Source organism: Babylonia areolata, chromosome 18, assembly GCF_041734735.1.
Source record: "Babylonia areolata isolate BAREFJ2019XMU chromosome 18, ASM4173473v1, whole genome shotgun sequence".
Classification (NCBI taxonomy): Eukaryota; Metazoa; Mollusca; class Gastropoda; order Neogastropoda; family Buccinidae; genus Babylonia; species Babylonia areolata.
The window spans coordinates 34868209-34890648 of NC_134893.1; the positions used below are offsets into that span (position 1 = coordinate 34868209).

General features: G+C 42.1%; 1 protein-coding gene across 3 annotated transcripts in view; it reads right to left on the reverse strand.

Annotated features, from left to right (window-relative positions):
• Window positions 1-124: 124 nt before the first annotated feature.
• The window catches only part of LOC143292708 (dnaJ homolog subfamily C member 13-like), an 88742-nt gene continuing 66426 nt past the window's right edge, over window positions 125-22440 (reverse strand). For 2 of the 3 annotated variants that reach the window (XM_076603224.1, XM_076603225.1), the window contains exons 46-55: window positions 21791-21890; window positions 18261-18335; window positions 16863-17063; window positions 14970-15051; window positions 11887-12103; window positions 11137-11310; window positions 10143-10283; window positions 8001-8141; window positions 7316-7415; window positions 125-6076 (exon numbers count right to left, since the gene is read on the reverse strand). In XM_076603224.1, coding sequence (XP_076459339.1) covers window positions 5973-6076; window positions 7316-7415; window positions 8001-8141; window positions 10143-10283; window positions 11137-11310; window positions 11887-12103; window positions 14970-15051; window positions 16863-17063; window positions 18261-18335; window positions 21791-21890 — 1335 coding nt within the window. In that variant the 3' untranslated portion in view covers window positions 125-5972. Of the gene's footprint in view, window positions 6077-7315; window positions 7416-8000; window positions 8142-10142; window positions 10284-11136; window positions 11311-11886; window positions 12104-14969; window positions 15052-16862; window positions 17064-18260; window positions 18336-20941; window positions 21073-21790; window positions 21891-22440 lie in introns of those variants that run through there. The other variant, XM_076603226.1, reaches the window with a different exon arrangement.

The following is a 22440-nucleotide window of genomic DNA, read 5'->3' on the forward strand; positions in this document are numbered from 1 at the left end:
TTGTTGCATGATGTACTATATTGTGTATTGTATGTGGTGTGGTGGTTTTCTGTTGTGTGTATGTATGCATCTGTATGTGTATGTGTAGGCATCCAGACTTGACAATGAGGAACACAAATCAGTATTGTAAAGAAACTCTTGAATTTAATTGCACACAGCTGAATGCACTCTGCAGTCACTTCACCTGGAACAAGATCCCCATCTGAAAAACACTTCCTTGGAACTGAACTGCACACATTACAATTGAGACAGCTATTTGTTTCTACATTTAAAAAAAAAAAAGTAAAACAAAAAAACTTTTACCCTGAGGATAAACATTTGATATGATCACACACACACACACACTCTACTTGTTTGGTCAGTTCTCATTCATGGGAAAAATTACAGAACAAAATGATCAATTACATATCATGAAAATACCAGGCATCATCAATACCATGTTGTCATGTGACAAAAATTCACTTTGAGCAAGAACATGTCTTTCACATTCTGTTCAACCTGTTGAGCAGTTAATTCAGTCCCTGGTCCCCAATGCAATTCAACCACTAATTATTTTCCTGTAGATTTTTTCCATGCTTGTAATATTCAGTTGACATCAAACACACAATTTTAAAAATTATTTTCATCGATACATATCACAAATGTATCACACACATCGCATTTACTGGCAAGTACACACACATATGTTTCCATGCATACTCCATGTCTTTCATAACTCTTCAAGAATGTTGACGGTGGGCATAGAAAATCGAACACATTGAAAGTTCTTTAGTGTATACAATATGATTATGTTTGGTAGACAGTGGAAAATCACCACTTGAAATGGTTTGTCGTTTGTGAAATCCCTTTGTGGTTGTGCACTCATGTGCAAAGTACTGTATATTACAAACAATATAGTGCATAATACAAACAAAAATTTGGAAGAACAGTGAAAAAAAAAGTAAAGACACACACGCAAGATATGATACATTTTTTCTAAATGTCAGTATTATATTAACCTGAAGAATAAAAATCACTGTTAGTTTGTTCAGTGCAAATAAAATATTCATGGATCTCCATGGGACATCACATACAAGTCACTGCAGTCATTATTTCAAACAATGTCCAGTACATAACTGAAGAACCAATTTCTTACAGCGATAAATACTGAAACTGTCCTGGAATTTAAAAATTGAGCAACTGGACTGATGACAGTGAAAACTAGATTGGTGGCATCTCAAAGTAGGTAAAATCAGTCATACAGTGACGGGCGCAATAGCCGAGTGGTTAAAGCGTTGGACTGTCAATCTGAGGGTCCCGGGTTCGAATCACGGTGACGGCGCCTGGTGGGTAAAGGGTGGAGATTTTTACGATCTCCCAGGTCAACATATGTGCAGACCTGCCAGTGCCTGAACCCCCTTCGTGTGTATATGCAAGCAGAAGATCAAATACGCACGTTAAAGATCCTGTAATCCATGTCAGCGTTTGGTGGGTTATGGAAACAAGAACATACTCAGCATGCACACCCCCGAAAACGGAGTATGGCTGCCTACATGGCGGGGTAAAAACGGTTATACACGTAGAAGCCCACTTGTGTGCATACGAGTGAACGCAGAAGAAGAAGAAGAAGTCATACAGTGTATGAAACTGAAGAATAACTTCTAGAATCAGTGTAGTCTTGTTTTTTTTACCAGCATACCACAAGAGCCATCTTGGAGCAGTTGGAAACAGAATATGAAGAAAAAAAAATCAACTAATATTCAGCATGAATTAGTCCAATCATGAACTCTTAGGAAAAACAAGTCTGAAAGCCAGCATACAGATAAATATTTAGCAAAAATTAAACCAATCCTAAATGCCTAAGAAAAGCAAGTTTGTAAGCCATCAGACCAATTACAAATCAATTCTGCTTGGAAATACTAGCTGTGTGCATCAAAATACCAATAACAAAGTACATGAATGCGAAGACAAATGGTTCCAAAGAATATTCTGTTGAAAAATTCACTTTCACAGGAAAGGCAAGTACACTTGCAAGCAGGCACTCTTCTTGGGGAAAGCAGCCTGAATTTCACACGGAGAAACATGTGAAAAAGAGAAATAAATACAATCAGGCTGCATTCACTTACTGCTCAGGAAACTGCTTCCAGTTTTACATATAATGTGTGTCCACAGATGGATAATCTGTGGCTAAAACTTACAGGAATGTTCTGTATCTTCACACAAAAAGATGATATAAACAAACCCAGGAATGTTTCTTCACAAATGTTGAGTTTAAAAACAAAAAACTGGAAAATGTATAAAATGCCTTGCACGAAGCAAACGGCTATTAGAAAAAAAACATCCTGTGTGTTGTGCCAAATAGTCGCATTTGAAGGAATGTCATACATAATCAATTGAAGTGCTGGCTGGAAGTCTCTTTGGGTAGAACACTCAGTGTATAAACAGATAATGGCTGTTCATTTTTTTTCCTTGTCTGCAAAAGTGATCATAAACAATATTTCCTGACTGTCCTAACGGGCAAGTTGAAAAAAAACAACAACCCAAAACATACACTCTAAACTGTTACAAAACTATATGTAAAACATTGTTATATGATTGTCCAGAGTAACTTACAAATACACAAGGTAAAAAAGAAAAAGCTACAAATTCAGAAGATAAAGATTGTACCACAAACATCATTTGATAATTATCTACACCAACAAGCAAATACAAACTAAGAACTGCAAAGCTAAGAAATACGACAAACAATTCCTGATTGACCAAAATTTTACATTGATATCTCACTTCATACAATGGAAAACAATAGACTTTACACAACTCATTTAGCACTAAAAAAAACAACCTTATCACAGTAAGCCTGATTAATTCAATTCCACAATACCTATCACAGCTACCCAGGTAAGTGAATACTGAACAACCTTCTCTGCCACTCTCAGCGGGAAGCTTTGATAACTCTTGAAGTAGATTTCATAGCAAACTGTATTCATCAAGAAGTCAGTAAAGTTACAACAACATCAGCAAGTTGGGCAAAAGATGAAAACAAAAAAACAAAAACTGCATATCAAAGTGGATGAATATTTTCAAAGAAACAAATGTTTTGGTTCTACGATTAGCTCTTTGCTTCCCAGTGACTTTGGTGAGTGGTATGAACATCACAGACGTCTTTGGTTCTGAGGTTGTGAAACACAACAGCACCATCTCCATTCTTTGTTGTCATACCTCATCACACAGCAACTTGCACATACACACACACACACACATTTAGCATGCATGCAGCCGTATACATATACATGCATGCAGGCAAAAGCATACACACACACACACACACACACACTGTCAAAAATCACTTAAAGTGGAAAGACATTAATAAATTAATTAAAGACACACACACACACACGCACACAACCATACACACTGCATAGCTTTGTATCTGACTACAAAGAGACAGTCAACATAGTTCCTTGCAGTATTTAGCATTGCAGTAACTACAATGAAAATGTTAATGACCAAGTGCAGTAATCTTTGGTTCATTACCATCAAGCTTCAATTTTACATGACAGTCTGCAAGCATATTTGGGTAAGAACTTAAAGAAGAGTGGTAATGCTTTCAAGACTCACGTGTGATACAAGAGCACAGGAATTATGGAACAGAGAAAGAGGACACTGTATAGAAGATCACCTTACAACAGGGCATTTATAACCACACACTGTTGCTGCACCCTTTACCTTTCTCTTTAACATCAATTTTTGAAAGCTTTTAATGTGCCAGCGATAGTGAATCACTGTATAATGTTTGATGAACATGGGCTGAAAATCCCAAGTTTTTTGGGTTTTTTTCTTCCCCAATTGTGACCTTAACCTTGAACTTTGTCCCCTGATCATGACTAATGTTATACATCTGACCATGTCCAGTGTCTGAACAAGTCTGATGAAGAAAGTATGCAAGACCATTGTATCCCTTGCACCTACAAGCTTTCGCTATTATTATCCTATACCGTAGCTTTGACCTTGACCTCTGAACCTGAATTCTAATTAGGAACATGTTGTCCCAATGGCCAGTCACAATGCCAAGTGTGGTGAGCTCTAACTTGTTTTATGTCTAATTTGCCAAGTGATGATTTTGACCTCTGTCCTTTAACCGTGTTGCTGATCACAGCTTTTGCAAGGGGATGGGGGAGAAGATCTTATCCATAACGATCATCCTTCCAAGTTTGAGTTCCTATACCATTTGCCTTCGCCGAGAAAATGCCAACTTTCAAGTCTCCATGTACTCTCTCTCTCTCTCTCACGTATGCACATACACATGTATATGTGCAAGCACCCACACAACACACACACCCACCCATCTACACACACAACACTACACCACACACACACACTAAGAGAACAGGTGATTACACAGACTCATTCTGTTTACACACGTGAGTCAGTATACACAAATACCAGCAGCAATGACCAATGGACCAGATGCAAGTAGCGTATCTATATCATTCATCATAATTCACATGCACACAGCTTTAGCTCATCAGTAAGGTACACTATGTTCATTCATGGCTGTAACTAGCACACACATAAAACATCCACAGGGCACAATCTTTGTACACTAAAAGTGAGCCACACATTATACAGTAAATACAAATCACACATTAAAATGACACACTGAATGCAAGTCACACATTGAACACTGAATGTGAGTCACGCTTTAAACACTGAATGTGTAAGTCTCACAATTTCACGTCACATATTTTGTTACAATACCTCAACAATTTCTCATGATGCATTCATCAACTGTAACCATCCACTACATCTGCAGCATACGACGGGATCAATAAAAACTTCTTTTTTTCTTCTCTCTCAGTGTCTCCCAACAAACTGTCTCCCCAACAAACCTTCTTACTGATTGTTCTGCCAAGCCATTTTGTTCCGGAGTTTGAAAATAAGTTTTGATTCCAAAAAGTAAAAAAAACAACTCAACTATATTGTCATGTCATATGAGGACACTAATAATGCAAATCAAAATGACCACACAGTATGAAAAAAAAGAAAAAAGAAAAAAGAAATAAAGGCCTTCAAAAGAAGACAGTCAAGCAAATAAAACTGACCACATAGTACAAAGAAAGAGAAAATGAATGACTTCACAAGACGATACTAATGCAAATCAACATACCCACACAGTATTAAAAAAAAAAAAAAGTGAAGAAAAAGTGTTCATGCCTTTTTAAGAAAGCAGCACTTGCTTGGTGGCATAGTGTCTATTTGTGCTGCACACACTTGACAGTCAGTGTATCTCTGGTGGGCAGATGAACCCTCACCTTGATCAAGAGCTGGCAGCCACTGTGGGTGAGGACCTGGGGTCCAATTCATGGGGAAGACGTAAATGGAAACACCCGGACGAAACTTGTTGTCCAAGGCTATCCATCGGAAGTAGGAATTCATGGCCGGTGACTTAAGCCAAGTCTGAGCCGAAACAGACTAAAAGGTCTGAAATTTTGCTGGGTTACGCTTCTTATGCATTTTGTGACAGAAAGAAGGGCGCATTTTTATTTCCTTTTTTTTCAGTACAGCAGTTGATGAAAAGAGTATGTTGCAAGAGAACATACCCAGAAGGGTATAATGAAGATGAAGTTCTGTGAAAAAAAAAAATTCTGTTTCACTCAAAAGGCCATACTCATCCAGCAGTTGAATAAAAGTCTGCATGCACAAAGGGAGGCTTATTCAGGAAAACCACTTTCTTTAATAAGAATGAAGGTGTTGTCGTTAACTATTTGTAAGAAGTCAGGTTGTTCGTTTTCAGACCTTCCCACCTGGCCCATGAATACCAACTTTGCTGCAGCAAAAGTACTGACATTCAAAGAACACTGACTTCGCTGCAGCAAACGTCTAGGCATTCAAAATCCAGATGTATCGCTTCACATCCAACGTGTGCACTTCTGTCCCAATGAACAGGATCCCAGGTGAGCCACAGTCAGCAGCCGCTCCCTGCGGAGTGTCCCTCACTCGTGGTGACTGTCAGGGTCCAGTGGGGGTGGGGCATCAGGCATGACAGACTGGGAGGTGCCGGATGTCAGGTAGCCGGCAACACTGGGGCCTGTAGGACCTGTGGGGCACACACACACACACACACACACACACACACACACACACACACATCCGCATGCACACAAACACACACACACACACATATGCACACACACCAATGTATTTATTGCTTTTTTGTATTAGCAGATTCCAGCATGAACATGATAACATGTCTATAACTGGTATCATAATATGGAGACAATATAAACACAAACATATACAGAATGACGTCTACCTAACTGATATGCAGACAATATAAAGACAAGGATATACATAATCATATATTCCTAACTGACATCACAATACAGACGCAATCTAAACAAAAGCATATAAATACTGGTAATCATATCTAACTGACTGATATCATGATATGACTCTGATATGGAGACAATATAAACACAAGCATATATACTTAATCGCATCCACCTAACTGATATAATATGGAGGCAATATCAACACAAGCATATATAATCACATATATATATATAACTAGTATCATAGTACGGAGACAATATAAACACAAGCATATATACATAATCACATCTACCTAACTGCTGGAATTTTTTCCACTTCTCCTGATTTTCCTCTGCACGTTGGGAGGATGACACATACCTGTGCCACACATGCACCCAAGCAAGCACACACACAAGACACACACATTACACATCTAATATCACTTATAGTGAAGACACAATATGATATGATATGATACGATATGTGTACTTATGTAGTGCCTATCCTCGGTCAGAGACCAAGCTTGAAGTGCTTTACAAACAAGGACACATATGCACAACAGGTTGTCTACCTGGGTAGAGCTGACTGACAGCTGCCATTTGGGCGCTCATCATTCGTTTCCTGTGTCACTCAATCAGGTTTCAGTCACGCATACATACACACTCATACAGAGTGTATAACTGTTTTGTTCATTTACCCCACCATGTAGGCAGACGTACTCTTTTTCAGGGGTGTAGATGCTGGGTATGTTCTTGTTTCCATAACCCACCGAACGCTTACATGGATTACAGGATCTTTAATGTGCGTATCTGATCTTCTGCATGCGTATACACACGAAGGGGGTTCAGGCACTGGCAGGTCAGCACACATGTTGACCTGGATGATCGGAAAAAATCTCCACCCTTTCTCCACCATGCGCTGTCACCGAGATTCAAACCTGGGACCCTTAGATTGAAAGTCCAGTGCTCTAACCTCTTGGCTGTTGCACCAGTCAATGGTGAAATACAGCCAAAAGACCCCTTACCTGTGAGGTAGCCGGCAATGGCCGTGTTGGTGATGAAGAGGTCGTGACGCTGGTCCTTGTACTCCTTCCACACTGACGACTGCTCCAACAGCTCTGTCACCTGCCACCACACAACACACACCTGTCAGCGTGAGTTTGTGTGTGTGTGACACTGAGAGAGAAAGTGTTTGTGTGTGTGTGTGTGTGTGTGTGTGTGTGTGTTTGTGAGGGGGAGAGAGAGAGAGAGAGCAAGAGAGAGAGACAGAGACAGAGAGTGTTTGTGTGTGTGTGTGTGTGTGTGTGTGTGTGTGTGTGTGTCTGTGTGTGTGTCTGTGTCTGTGTCTGTGTGTATGATATGTGTGTGTGTGTGCGTGTGCGTGAGTGTGTGTGTGTGTGCATGTGTGTGTATGTTCATAATGAACAGATAAATAAATAAATAAATAGATAAATAAACAAATAAACAACTATGATAGCTTGCAGCCGATAAGAAGACAGTCACCAAGGTGAGGAACAGCAGAACAGGGATAAGTCTGTTAGGAGACCTGTACATGAGCTCTGATATATGTCACATCAGCTGAACCACACACACACACACACACAGAGTGACACACACACACACACACACACACACACACACAGAGTGACACACACACACACACACACACACACACACACACACCCACAGACACACACACAACCCCCCAACCTTTTCCCCATGCTGCAAGCTGCGCTGCATGGCCTTGAGAGCCTTGACGATCTGGGCCTTGCTGGCGGCCGGACTCTCCACTGCCTCCAGACCCCCCTCCAGCAGACGAAGCAGGAAGGGCACCAGGTCCGACTTCAGGGCCTGAAGGGAGAGGGACACAGGCACACATGAATGAATGAATGACGGGCGCAACAGCAGGGGTGTGCATGCTGGGTATGTTCTAGTTTCCATAACCCACTGAATGCTGACATGGATTACAGGATCTTTAAATACATATTTGATCTTCTACGAGCGTATACACACAAAGGGGGTTCAGGCACTAGTTGGACTGCATATACGTTGATCTGGGAGATTGGAAAAATCTCAACCCTTTACCAACCAGGCGCCAATACCGTGATTTGAACCCGGGACCTTCAGACTGAAAGTCCAACGCTTTAACCACTCGGCTACGGCGCACAAAACACACACGCGTCAACAACACTCTTCTTTCACAGGATAAGATGCTGAGAGGGCATTCATTATAAAGTTGACATAGGCACCAGTGGTAATATATGTCACATGGAAAACATATCACACTTCTTACATCTTTTTTCCAAACTTTTTACTTTTTATTTTTACATTACATCATTTATCTTTGAAAAAAAAGGTCTATTCTCACCATGAATTTGAATATTTTTTCTTTTGATTATCGCATTGTTTTGTGAATTACTTGTTCAAATACAGGCACCAGCTTTTCAGAAACTTGTCAACAACACTATTCTTTCACATGATAAAGATGCTGAGAAGGTATCTGTTTTAAAATAAAATCACTCTATTACCAATTCATAGCCAAGGCAACACTGTTATGATGCAACCATTCCATACCTGTCACCCATAGGTAAAATAACAACACACAGCCAGTTCCCTCCATTTTCATCACAAAATGCAGATAGATGTGTAATGAGAGATGTCCATGTTTATTTAATGTGCTTTTTGTTCCAGAGAGGAACTGGTGTAAAGTTCACTGGGTTTTTTTCATATTGAATTCAAAATGTGTGGTCATTTTTCCCCCCCAATTTGCTGAATTTCATTTCTCCTTTGTTTTTCATGTCATTATTTTCATGCATATGTATTCTCATTCTGGTGGCCTTTGTGTATCATATATCTGGAGATCCTGTCAGTGCAATATCTTTAGTTCACTGTGGACTGCTGACACTGGGACTGTGATAGATGAGCCTGTATTTATGTGGCTGTGAATGGGGGAACTGGGAGTAAGCAGCATGGGAGTTATGTCATTGAATGGAACAGATGATAATACATTGTACTTACATGGCGCAAACTCCCCATAGATGGGCTTTAAGTGCCTCACATAAAACAGTAAACATACAATAGTGCATTATACAAAATAAGAGCACATAAGGACATAGAAGTGGAAAAAACACAAAATAAGGGGGCATTCAAAACACACACACGCACACACACACACACACACACACACACAGAAGCACACACACACACACACACACACAAACACAGACACATGCACACACACACACAACACACACACACACACAGAGGGAGAAAATTCCTGAGCTCTTGAGTGTACTACCACTTGTCGCTAAGTAACCATTACATCCCAGCCACCCTTTGACTGAAAGTGAAACCATTGCAAGATCTCTGGGAGGAGTGATGGCCTAAAGGTAACGCGTCCGCCTAGGAAGTGAGAAAATCTGAGCGCGCTGGTTCGAATCACGGCAGTTGCTAGTATTTTCTCCCCCTCCACTAGACCTTGAGTGGTGGTTTGGACGCTAGTCATTTGGATGAGACAATAAACCAAGGTCCCGTGTGTGTGTGTGTGTGTGTGTGTGTGTGTGTGTGCATCTTAACCATTCTGCCACCAAGGTCCCGTGTGCAGCATGCACTTAGCGAATGTAAAAGAACCCAAGGCAACAAAAGGGTTGTTCCTGGCAAAAATCCACTTTGATAGGAAACCTCCCCGCCCCCCAAAAAATGCATACAGGAAAAAAATTTAAAAAATGGGAGGCACTCTCAGTGTAGTGACACGCTCTCCCTGCGGAGAGCAGCCCAAATTTAACACAGAGAAATATGTTGTGACAATAAAGAATAATACAATGCAATACAATATCAAACAGTGTGTCTGACCTGCTGCACAAGCTCCTCCTCTCCTTTGTCGAACATTTTGGCCAACATCTCAGCAGCCAGGCCGATCACATCACGTCTCAGCTTCATCCCTTTCTTCAGAGGACCGATGCAGTCAAACGTGGCCATTGACCGCACGCACAGCTGTAACATGAGCAGGGTTTCAGTTTCAGTTTCAGTGAGTGTGTATGTGTGTACGTATATGCATATGTGTCTAAAATTCTACTGTATCTGTGTTTGTATATGATTTATGATTCATGTTTGTACCTTTTATGTACTATCCACCCAATATTCCCTGTGATCCAGGAACGCTTGGTGATAAAGACATTCTATTCTATTCTATTCTGTTCAGTTTCAAGGAGGTGTCCGAGTGAGCAGATTGATCCATGCCTACTCTGCTGTTCTGATGGTCACAGTCAGACCATGACATGACTAACACAGTTCTGACCCAAACCACCCCTAAAGCAATTCCCCCGCACACAGGCAATTCCCAGCAATTCCCCTGCACACAGGCAACAATCCCCCCCACCCCCACAGGAAATTCCCAGCAATTCCCCTCACACAGGCAGCTATTCCCCAACACACAGGCAGCAATTCCCCCACACAGGCAGCAATTCCCCAGCACACAGGCAGCAATTCCCCCCCAGCAGCAATTCCCCCCCACACAGGCAGCAATTCCCCCCAGCAGCAATTCCCCTCACACAGGCAGGAATTCCCAGCAATTCCCCTCACACAGGCAGCAATTCCCCAGCACATAGGTAGCAATCCCCCCCACACACACACACAGGCAGAAATTCCCCCCCCACACAGGCAGCAATTCCCCCAGCACACAGGCAGCAATTCCCTCCCCACACAGGCAGCAATTCCCAGCAATTCCCCAGCACACAGGCAGCAATTCCCCCGCACACAGCCAGCAATTCCCCAGCACACAGGCAGCAATTCCCAGCAATTCCCCCACACACAGGCAGCAATTCCCCTGCACACAGACAGCATATACCGGATTGGCAGCACACTGATGGGCCAGCTGGATGGCGGCTTTGGCGCTGTGTTCGCGGGTCATGGCGGTGAACACCTTGTGCAGGTAGCCCAGCTGTGGCACCTGGTCCAGCAGTGAGGCCTGAGAGGTGCACAGACACACCAGGGCTGTCGTCACCGTCTCCATCGTCTCCCCCTGCACATGCACAAGACAAGACAAGAATGTTTTTCAAGCTGTTCATGGTGCATGTATGCCTTAAACAGTTGTAAGTGTTATTTTGGTTTTTTCCCTTCCTTATCTTGCAAGTTGTTGCGAGTGAGTGTATGTATTTAACGTTTATTGTAAGGCCGCCGTTCTTTCTCTGTCTCTGGACCTTGCAATTGGAATGAACTTTCTCTTTCGCTTCGTCACGTCTCCACACTCAGCTCTTTCAAGTCTGGCCTTAAAACCCACCTCTTCCCAAAATAGCCTCCCTTCCCTGCCTCTTCCTTGTCTTCAGTTTCTCCAGTTTTAGAGTTATGCATGCGTGTGAATGACTGGTGCGAAAGCGCTTTGATTTGTCTGTGCACAAGATTCAGCGCCATATAAATACCATTATTATTATTATTAAGGAGCTCTGAGCTCCCTTTAAGGAAGGAAAGCTCTCAACAAGTATTCATAATTATTATCATCATTATTATCATTATCAAAATTATTATCATCATCATTATTATTCAATAAGACAGTGGTAGACCATAATGAAGCCTGCATAACTGAAAACACTCCACTCACATCAGGGTTTGTCTGGCCAGTGAGCTGTGACCACTTCTCCAGGAGCTCCGTCAGGAACTCTTTGGGTCTCCGCAGGACCCAGCCAGGGTTGGCGATGAACAGCCGGAGGAAGACACCGCCGACGATTAGCTCCCCTTGGACGTCGGTGTAGACCACCTCAAAGTCCTCCTTGAAGGACCACTTGGCATCTGCATTCTCCCTCTGCACCTCAAAGTGTCTGGCAGGGGAGAGAGACAGGAGCTGTTTTTTTGTTTGTTTGTTTTTTCAGCATATACTTACTGTAAACTACCTTGTGCACACCCAGTAGCTTGTGAAATGCCCATTCCCCCATTTTGGGTTAAAGACGGTGCATAGAATGAAATACTGTGAAATGCCCATTCCCCCATTTTGGGTTAAAGACGGTGCATAGAATGAAATACTGTGAAATGCCCATTCCCCCATTTTGGGTTAAAGACGGTGCATAGAATGAAATACTGTGTAAATGCCCATTCCCCCATTCTGGGTTAAAGATGGTGCATATAATAAAATCCTGTTTAAATGCTTTACTTAACCCCTAGGCTGCCTGCATGACGAGATAACTCGTCATGGCAAGCATGTATGCTTCGCTGCCTGCATGACGAGATAACTCGTCATCGAAATATTCTGACTTTTCCCTGGTTTGCATTCACTTCCTTGGCAAAAATAGTGGTAGCTTTAGCCTGGGGAATCTCTCTAGATTCTATTCATAGCTAGAAACCCCATCTACGTCATGAAGCAGTCCTTTATTTGAACGTTTTGGTTGGGTCACTGTCCAAGTGTTGGCCTGACTTCTCTCCTCGCTCGCTCAACAAAATGTCGGACTGACGCCGTGCTCAAGACATGCGATCGTGACGAACTAAATCAACCAAGATTTCTTTCTTTAGCTGATGCTCAGAAGGAATTGAAGCGTAAATTCGAAGGAGAAGATAGTGATGAACATTTATAGGACGATCTGATAGAAAATAAAGGGAGTAATCAAGAGAGTGGCCAAGATGCGACTGTCAGTGAGTGATGCCGGCTGTACAGATGTTAGCAGACGACAGACGACCGAATTAGCAGCAGAGCGATATTCTTGGCACGCAGCCAACGCGGTCTGATGAGAACTGAATCAAGGTACCGTGTGAGAGGGGTGAGGAGGAAGGGGGTGCAGACTGAGGGGGCGTGGCCTCACATCCATCTTACCAGAAGTCACAATGCATTGTGTATCTATCTCTTAAAAAAAAAAAAAATATATTGTGGTTGTTCTAGTATGATTTTGTGTTTGCAGATATCCATTTGTCCAGAAAATATGATGTTTTTGTGCAAATTACCTGACTAATGTTTGTAATGAACAAGTTGAAAATGTGACAAAAAACAAAACACTGATTTCAAAACAACAGCATGTCACTAAAAATATATAAAATGGGAAAACAGCATGTGTTTTGTATTCTTTATTCATTTACCTTTCAGAAAATATATACTTTTATGGGTCTTTCTCCAATAACAAAGAGCACAGAATTTTTGGAAAATTTATACCCGTTTTTTGTGAAAAAACCCTGGCAAATAGATTTCAGCGAAAGGGTTAACAGAATCGTAAAAACTGCCACCAAGATTACCGGGGCTGATCTACCTTCTCTAGAAGACATATATTATAAGCAGCTACTCAAAAAAGCAAAATCAATCAGCCAGGACGAATCCACATCCAGCTTTTAGGATTTTCGAGATGCTCCCCTCTGGTCAACAGTACAGAAGTTTAAGGACAAAAACCAATCGCTTCAGCAATAGCTTTCCCCCAAAGCAGTCAATGCCCTGTCTCTCCAACAAATCCAGTATGATAAACAGAATTGTGCAACCAACAACCATCTACCTGAATATCTAATCATCAGCCCCATCCACATGTAATAGCCAGCTTCTGTTCAAACGTGTGTGTGTTATGTGTGTGTGTGTGTGTGTGTGTGTGTGCAGTGTGTGGATGCGTGAGTATGCACAAGTTTTTATACTGATATGCACTTGTGTGTATCTTATTTCTACTGAATCTGTGTTTGTGTATGATTTTCGATTTATGTTCGTATCTTGTTATGTACTATCCCCCCAAATATTCCTTGTGACCCTGGTACACTTGGTAATAAAGACGTTTTCTATTCTATTCTGTTCTACTTGTTTGAATATGATGAATGTTTCAGCTTCCCCCCTCCCGCAACCATCCCCCACCAGGATTCCTAATTTTGATTCTGAAAGGTTGGCAGCTATGGGAACGTGTGTGTGTGCGTGTGTGTGTGTGTGTGTGTGTGTGTGTGTGTGTGTGTGTGTGTGCGTGCGTGCGTGCGTGCGTGCGTGCGTGCGTGTATGTGTGTGTGTGTGTGTGTGTGTGCATGTGTGTGTGCATGTGTGTGTGTGCATGTATGTGTGTGTGTGTGTGTGGGCTCCTGTACTTTTATGTGTAGTGTTGGGTCTGTGTACATTTGTTTGTGCTTTCATACCTGTGAGACTGCATATTTGTTGTATATCTCTTGTGCCTGTGTGTGGGTGTGGGTGTGGGTGTGCGCGCGTGTGACGTATGTGTGTGTGTGTTTATTTACATTTATTTGTTTATTCATATATCATTGTTATCAATATTATTATTCTTTATTTTCATACTTTTTATTTTACTTTATTTCTTTATCTGTTTATTCATTCTTATTCTGATTTATTCTTTTTTTCTCTTTTTATGCATTCATTATTTATTCAATAATTAAATTACGTATCTTATTTTACTTCTTGTTATTTTATTTCCCTCGAGGCCTCACTAAGTGAGTTTGGTTATGCTGCTGGTCAGACTTCTGCTTAGATGTGATGTAGTGTTTATGGGTCTGATGCCTCCCTGAGTAACTGAACTGAACTGAACTGAACTGAACTGCACACACACACACACACACACACACACACACAGTGCACGCGTGCACACACACACACACAAACATACACACACTCATACACATACTCACACTGTGCACACGCTGCACGCACACACACACTCACACATGCACACACACACACACACACACAGACACACTGGGCATACATATATTGCTGAATTTGTGACTGACCTTTTCCTGAGCTTTTTGACAGTGTCACAGACCTTTTCCCTGGCTTCATCATTCCATATCAGCTCTGGGTTTTCATGGGACCCTGCCAACACAGCCAACTCAAGTTTCATCTATTGTATTGGATCATTTCTTTGTTAGAACAACTTTTCTTTGTGTGAAATTAGGGCTGCTGTGCCCGAGGAGAGTGTGTAGCCACACATGCACTGGAATCTTTTCTTTTTGCTGTCTGTAAGTGGATTAATTTGTTTTTCTATCAAAGTGGATTTTTTTCTTTTACGTGCACTAAGTGCATGCTGCACATGGGACCTCATTTTGTCATTCCATCTGAATGACTAGCTTCCAGACCACCAATTCAAGTGGTCTAGTAGAGGAGAAGAAAATTCAGGCTGTTAATAATAATAATAATAATAATGGATACTTGTTGAGCGCTTTTCTCCCTGAAAGGGAGCTCAAAGCGCTTTACAATAAACATAAAACACACATACACACACACACACATATGTGCGCGCAATAACTTAAAAAAAAAAAGATGCACAAAAGCATTCAAAGACTATGCCTGTTACATTTCTTAGTCACACACACACACACACACACACACGCATGTACACACGCAAGGAGTCTGCATGGATTATAACTGAATGTCACTGGAAAGGGATGGAAGGTCTATGTACAGGCATTTTCAAAAAAATGTATTTTCAGACCAGTTTTAAAAGACTGAAATGAGGAAGAGTGGTGAATATCATGAAGTAAACTGTGGGACAGCATGTCGCGACAGTACAGCACCACCCCATTTTGTTTTTCTCTTCTTTTTTTTCTGCTTGCAAGTATATTTGTTTTTTCTATCAAATTTTACCAGGGACAACCATTTTGTTGCCGTGTTTTTGTTGTTTTTTTATGTGCGCTAAGTGCATGCTAGACATGGGACCCCGGTTTTCATCATCTCATCAGAATAACAATCCTAGTGTGCTCTGCTGTTGAGTGACTTCCTGGACATGTAGCATCTGGTGTGGCTGTGCAGTCTGATTCAGAAACTGTGGCCACATTGTAGGCAGGACTGAGACGTAACACATCTGATGCTGACAACTGCTGCAGGAGAACTAGGGGTACGGCTGCGTGAGGCTGACTTGGGATGAGCAGTGTGAGAGTGATGACGACGGCAGAATCCACAGATCTGATGCTGATTGAGAAGAAAGGCCTTGGTGACAAACCCTCTGGTGGCTGTGCAGGTTGATTCTTCAGTGACACACCCCCTGGCACACAGAGGGCAAGGGAATCTGTGGGATGGAGGGCTGTGTGCAGCTGATGCTTTCCTCTGTCTATGCTTTTAGATAGACAGATTTACATGAATTTTTATATGGAGCCTGTCCTCGGTAAGAGACCAAGATCTTAAGCATCTTAACAATCATGCAGTCGTTTGCACAACAGGCTGCCTACCTGGTAGACGAATGAGACTTGCCTTTGGGTGCTCATCATTTGTTTCCTGTGTCATTCAGTCAGGTTTCAGTCCTGCATACGCACACAGTCACACAGACATGTATGACCGTTTGCTTGTTTTTGACCGCCACACAGCTGGCCTTCTTGCAGCTCCAAAGGTCTGAAATTTGTTCTACATTTAACACCATGGGAACAGCACACATGATGGGACAGCAACCCCCCCCACCCCCTCAAGCTCGGCCCCCAGCCCCCTGTGCGCCCCCCAGAGAAAAAAAAGACAACACCCCCCATCCCCCACTCCCCCGAAAAAAACAAAACAAAAAAAAAACAGACAGAAAAAAAGTGACACAATGCCAATGCTGGGAGTGTGGCATGGAGAGAAATGCCTCTGAAAAGGGTGCAGATGATTGGGGTAGCATAAAAAAATTAAAAAAAAAAAAAGTAAGTGACAAAACCAACCCTCAAACATGTGGACGCTGGCCTCAGCAGAGTCCCTCATGGCGTCCATGAAGATGGAGGGGAGGAACTTGGCCAGGATGATTCGAACCTTGGGCCCCACCAGTTTGTCAGCAAGCATCTTGGCCAACAGCTCCGCCGTCTTCTCCCGCACTGCAGGGCTGGTGGCATTGCAGAAAAGGTCCAGCAGGTAGATCAACGCACCTGGGAAAGGAAGGCTTGGAGTCAGTCATCCATGAGTATTTTGTTCAACAAATCAAATGGTGTTGTGTTGTGTCACGTCGTGTCATGTCATGTCGTGTCATGTTGTGTCATGGTGTGTGTTGTGTCGTGTCATGTCATCGTGTCATGTCGTGTTGTGTCATGTCGTGTTGTGTTGCACTGCGTTATCACTCTTTGTCACAACAGATTTCTCTGTGTGAAATTTGGGCTGACCTACACTGAGCAGGGAGGATCTGAATCCCCTTCTTATCATCATCTCTGCTCGTCATTCCTAAAGAACGTAAATCACCAAGGCCCAAAAGGTATTGTATTGTATTGTATGTATTGTATTGTACTGTATGGTACTGTGCTGTACTGTATTGTATTTTGTTGTAATGTATTGCACTGTACTGTGCTGTACTGTGTTGTGTAGTGTTGTACTGTGTTACCCTTTGTCAAAACATATTCCTCTGTGTGAAATTCTGAATGCTTTCACCAGGCAGGGCACACAGCTACACCTCTTTTATTTTTCTTTTCTTTTCTGCCTGCAAATGTGCTTTTCTCCCTTTCAGAATTTTCTTCAGAATTTTGTCAGGGACAACCCCTTTGTTGCTATAGGTTCTGTTATGTGTGCTTGATGCATGATTCACATGGGACATTGATTTATCGTCTTATCGTCCATCTGAGTGACAAGTGTCCACAACACCTCTCAGGATCTAGTGGGAGGGGGAGAAAATTCTGGTGAGTGCGGGATTAGATCCCATGCATTCAAATTCTCTCGCTCACTTCCATGTTACCATTTGGCCACAACTCCACTCGGCCAACAAATCAAATTTCTTACGCTTCTTATACTTATGATAATAGTACTTTGACTACAATTAGAAAAAAAAAAACACCTGGAAAAACATCAATTGTGTATGAATGGAAAATTGATAGAAAAAAGGACCAAGAAAATCTTTTTTTTTTCTTTGCTAATGAAGAAGGCACATGAAGCACTAAATGAAGAAAAAAGAAAAGGAAAGAAAAAAAATAATGGTACTCCATGACCTGCATGCAACTGAAGTGCACACACACACACACACACACACACGCGCGCGCACACACACACACACAAAAGTAAAAAACAAAACAAAAAGAAAGCACACAGACAGAAAGGCAGACAGACACAAACGTTTCCCAAAAATAAACAAAATCAAATACCTTTGACAAGAGCCTCTTTGACAATTTTGGTACTGGACATCAAGGCAAACAGGGTCTCCAAAGTGAGAAGCTGACCTGTTAAACACACACACACACACACACACACACTCTCCTGATGATCAGCAAACAATATCACACCAACACTGTATATCTGGTATACAAAATAATATGTCCACAAAATCTGCACTTGTTTATCATTCCTGACAAATCATAGGTTGAAAGTCATGATTCTAAAATCCTTTTTGTATTTTTTTTTCTCTCACTTAGGCTGGACACAGATAACACAAGTCTACTGTATGTTAGGCATTGTAATCGACCCAGTTCTTTATGAATTACAGTGGTCAATTATCCCGATACTTTAACTGGCTCCATACTAGTAAGCTGTACAAAGAGCAAGAGATGATTCTGAGTGTAAAAATGAGAAAGAGAGAGAGAAAGAGAGAGAGAGAGAGAGAGAGAGAGACAGAAAGAGAAAGAGAGAGAGAAAGAGAGAGAGATACAGAAAGAGAAAGAGAGAGAGAGAGAGAGAGAGAGAGAGAGAGAGTGCAATGAACTGGTTAAATGTACATGTATGTATGCATTTGTAATTGCGATTGTGTGTGTGTGTGTGTGCATGCATGTGTGCATGCATGCATGCATGCATGCGTGTGTGTGTGTGAGCGTGTGTACATGTGTGCATGCACATGTGTGGGTGTGCGCAAGCATGTGTGGATGTGTATGCATAAACAACATACACCCACCCACCCATACACACACACACACACACACACCAACATGCAGACAAATAGAACTCTGCTCTGTCTACTCTCCAATACATAAAATCCACAATCAAACCCATTAAGCGACCAAGCAGAAAAGACAACTGCATAAAAAATTATTTAAAAAAAAAATGTCTGCATATTCTTTCCTGATTCTCTGTGATGCATACAAAGCATTCCTCCCAAGTGCAACCAAGCAGAAAAGGCAGCTGCATTGGAAAAAATACAAGAAAATAAACATGTCGGCGTATTCTTCCCAAATTTTCCATGATGCGTACAAAGCATTCCTCCCAGTGCAAATGCCCGCGCAGCCTCTACAGGTCCAGTCTATATCTCCTCTTCCTGCTCAAGAGCCTGTAGATCAAGGACTGGTCTCTACGTCACTTAAAATTGTATTTTATCATATTGTGTGTTATTGTGTTACTCTCTTTTGTCACAACAGATTTCTCTGCGTGAAATTCCGGCTGCCCTCCCCAGGGAGAGCGCGTTGTTACACTGAGAGCGCCACCGTTTTTTTTTGTATTTTTTCCTGCCTGCAGTTTTTTTAATTTGTTTTCCTACTGAAGTGGATTTTTCTACAGAATTTTGCGTGGGACAAGCTTTTTGTTGCTGTGGGTTCTTTTACATGCACTAAGTGCATGCTGCACACGGGACCTCGGTTTATCGTCTCATCCGAATAACTAGCGTCCAGACCATCACTCAAGGTCTACTGGAGGGGGAGAAAATACAGGCGACTGTGCTGGGATTCGAACCAGTGCGCTCAGATTCTCTCGCTTCCAAGGCAGATGCGTTACCTCTGGGCCATCACTCCATCATGCCTCCATGGACCAAAATCTTCCCATTGAACTTTGTAAGCGATTGGTTTGGTTTGGTTTAGTAACTCAAGGAGGCATCACAATGTTCAGACAAATCCATATACACTACATTACATCTGCTAAGCAGATGCCTGACCAGCAGCATAACCCAACACGTTTAGTCAGGCCCTGAGAAAAAGAAAAAGAAAAACAAACAAACCGGGATACATAAAGAAATAGGTAAGTCATCAAATTAAAGAATACATAAATTGGAATACTGAGCAAACCCTGTAAACACCCACCCCTCACTAAAACAAAAGAAAAAAAAAAGTTAACTAATGATAGTTCAGTTTGCTATTTGTGACTGTGCTGCTGGACAAAAGTAGTGCAGATGTAGATCTAGAGATAAAGAATAGAACGCCTGAATAAGATGTTGATCTGTGTTTGAAAAACCAGGTGAGGGCATGAAATTATTCCATGATGTTGTGTCTTGTTTCAGTATTTAGCATTTTATTTTCTAGCTCCCAGTCCAGCCAGTGTTGTATGGTGAAACTTAGCAATGGAACAGACTCTCAGCGAAACTAAAGTACCCAGTGAACACCCACCCCCAAACATTACGGTGAAGTTTGTGAATAGTGGGGGGGTTGATGCTTACAAGGCAGTTTACAGTACCTCTGCAACAGACAGTCGGCTCAGGAAGTATAGTACAAATGTGCCCAATATGCAAACAACATGCCTCCCATGCATCAGTAAAGCATTCAGAACTGGTTCAGTAAAGAATAGGGTGTGATCAAAAAGGGTCTGAGAGTCAAAGATAGACTGAGATGTCGGAGACAGAAAGCAGGTGTGGATGGAGAGGTGAAAGAATGACGGACAGGAACCATGGAAGAAAAAAACACAACAACCCCCACACATCCCCCCCCCCCCAAAAAAAAAAAAAAACAACCCCAGAAGAAGGGACAGAAGAAACAGCTGAAGACAGATGGTGGAGAGTTAGAAAGGGACCGGAGTGAGGGAGAGGATGGGGGCAAGGGGGTGTGGGGGTGGGATAGACTCGATGGAAAAGGGGCAGGGAACAATATATGAAAACACAAGCTTGAGTAGCGGAAGGAAATACAGGAAGGGTGGTGGGTGATGGATAATGTGACGGAGGAGGGTTGAAGCGAAGAACTGTCTGAGTGAACTGGTAAGATACTTTGGGACCCTTCACCTTATTTCATTTTTAGGAAAGAGAAGTTAAACGCTTACCTTTCGCGTATGCTGTTTTCAAAAAGAAACCAAAAAGGAACACAAATCTTAAAATCGTACGTTCCTTAGTTTGTAAACAAAATTAGACAACTTACCTAGCACTGACTCATTGCTATCAAGCAAAAAACGTAGAAAAAGAAATCAACACAGACTAAAATAACTATTTTTCAATTCAGGCATATGTTAAGTACAGCCTGTGTAAGATTTTTGTTTGTTTGCAAAACACAATAATAAGATTTTTGTTTGTTTGCAAAACACAATAATAATTTGCTTCATTTGACACACAAATCAACCATAAAAACAAAGCCTCACAACTAAAAAAAAAAAACAAACAACAACTTGATTGCACTGACATCTGATATTCAAATGCTCCTGGTAGGGCCACCCAAGGTGGACAGATGGAAGGGGAGAGGCCCCCTCAAAGAGCCAACCCACTGATCCCCCAGGCCGGGAGTCTGGCACAGGTCTAACAACCCGGTCCTATAAAAAGAAGCTTTGTTATAAATGAAAACAACAACAGAAGAAACCAACACTACTGTGAGTGTGTGACAGGACTCTGGCCCCAAGACAAGAGTGGCAATTCTTCGCTGCTGTACAGAAGGCACACTGCGTGGTAAGAAAGTAAGGTGTAAGTGCAGACGTTAAGGGACGGGCCTGTCTGTGTGCCAGCCAGCAACATGAAGACAGAGAGCGAGAAGTATGACGGTGGTGGTGGTGGTGGTGTACTTACAGGGGTGCACGCTGTAGAGGGAGAAGAGCAGGTAACCCAGCACATCAGCAGCAGCGATATCCTTGACACAGTCCTGGTTCACAGTGACACAGTTCAACACCTGCAGCATCAAACAACATGCATTATAAAGACAGTGTTGACACAGTCATGGCTCACATTCACACAGTTCAACACCTGCAGCATCAAACTACACACATTATGAAGACAGTGTTGACACAGTCCTGGTTCACAGTGACACAGTTCAACACCTGCAACATCAAACAACATGCGTTTTAAAGACAGTGTTGACACAGTCATGGCTCACATTCACACAGTTCAACACCTGCAGCATCAAACTACACACATTATGAAGACAGTGTTGACACAGTCCTGGTTCACAGTGACACAGTTCAACACCTGCAGTATCAAACTACACACATTATGAAGACAGTGTTGACACAGTCCTGTTTCACAGTGACACAGTTCAACACCTGCAACATCAAACAACACATGTTATAAACACAGTGTTGACACAGTCCTGGCTCACATTCACACAGTTCAACACCTGCAGCATCAAAATACACACATTATGAAGACCATGTTAACACAGTCCTGTTTCACAGTCACACAGTTCAACACCTGCTGCATCAAACAACATGCACTATAAAGAC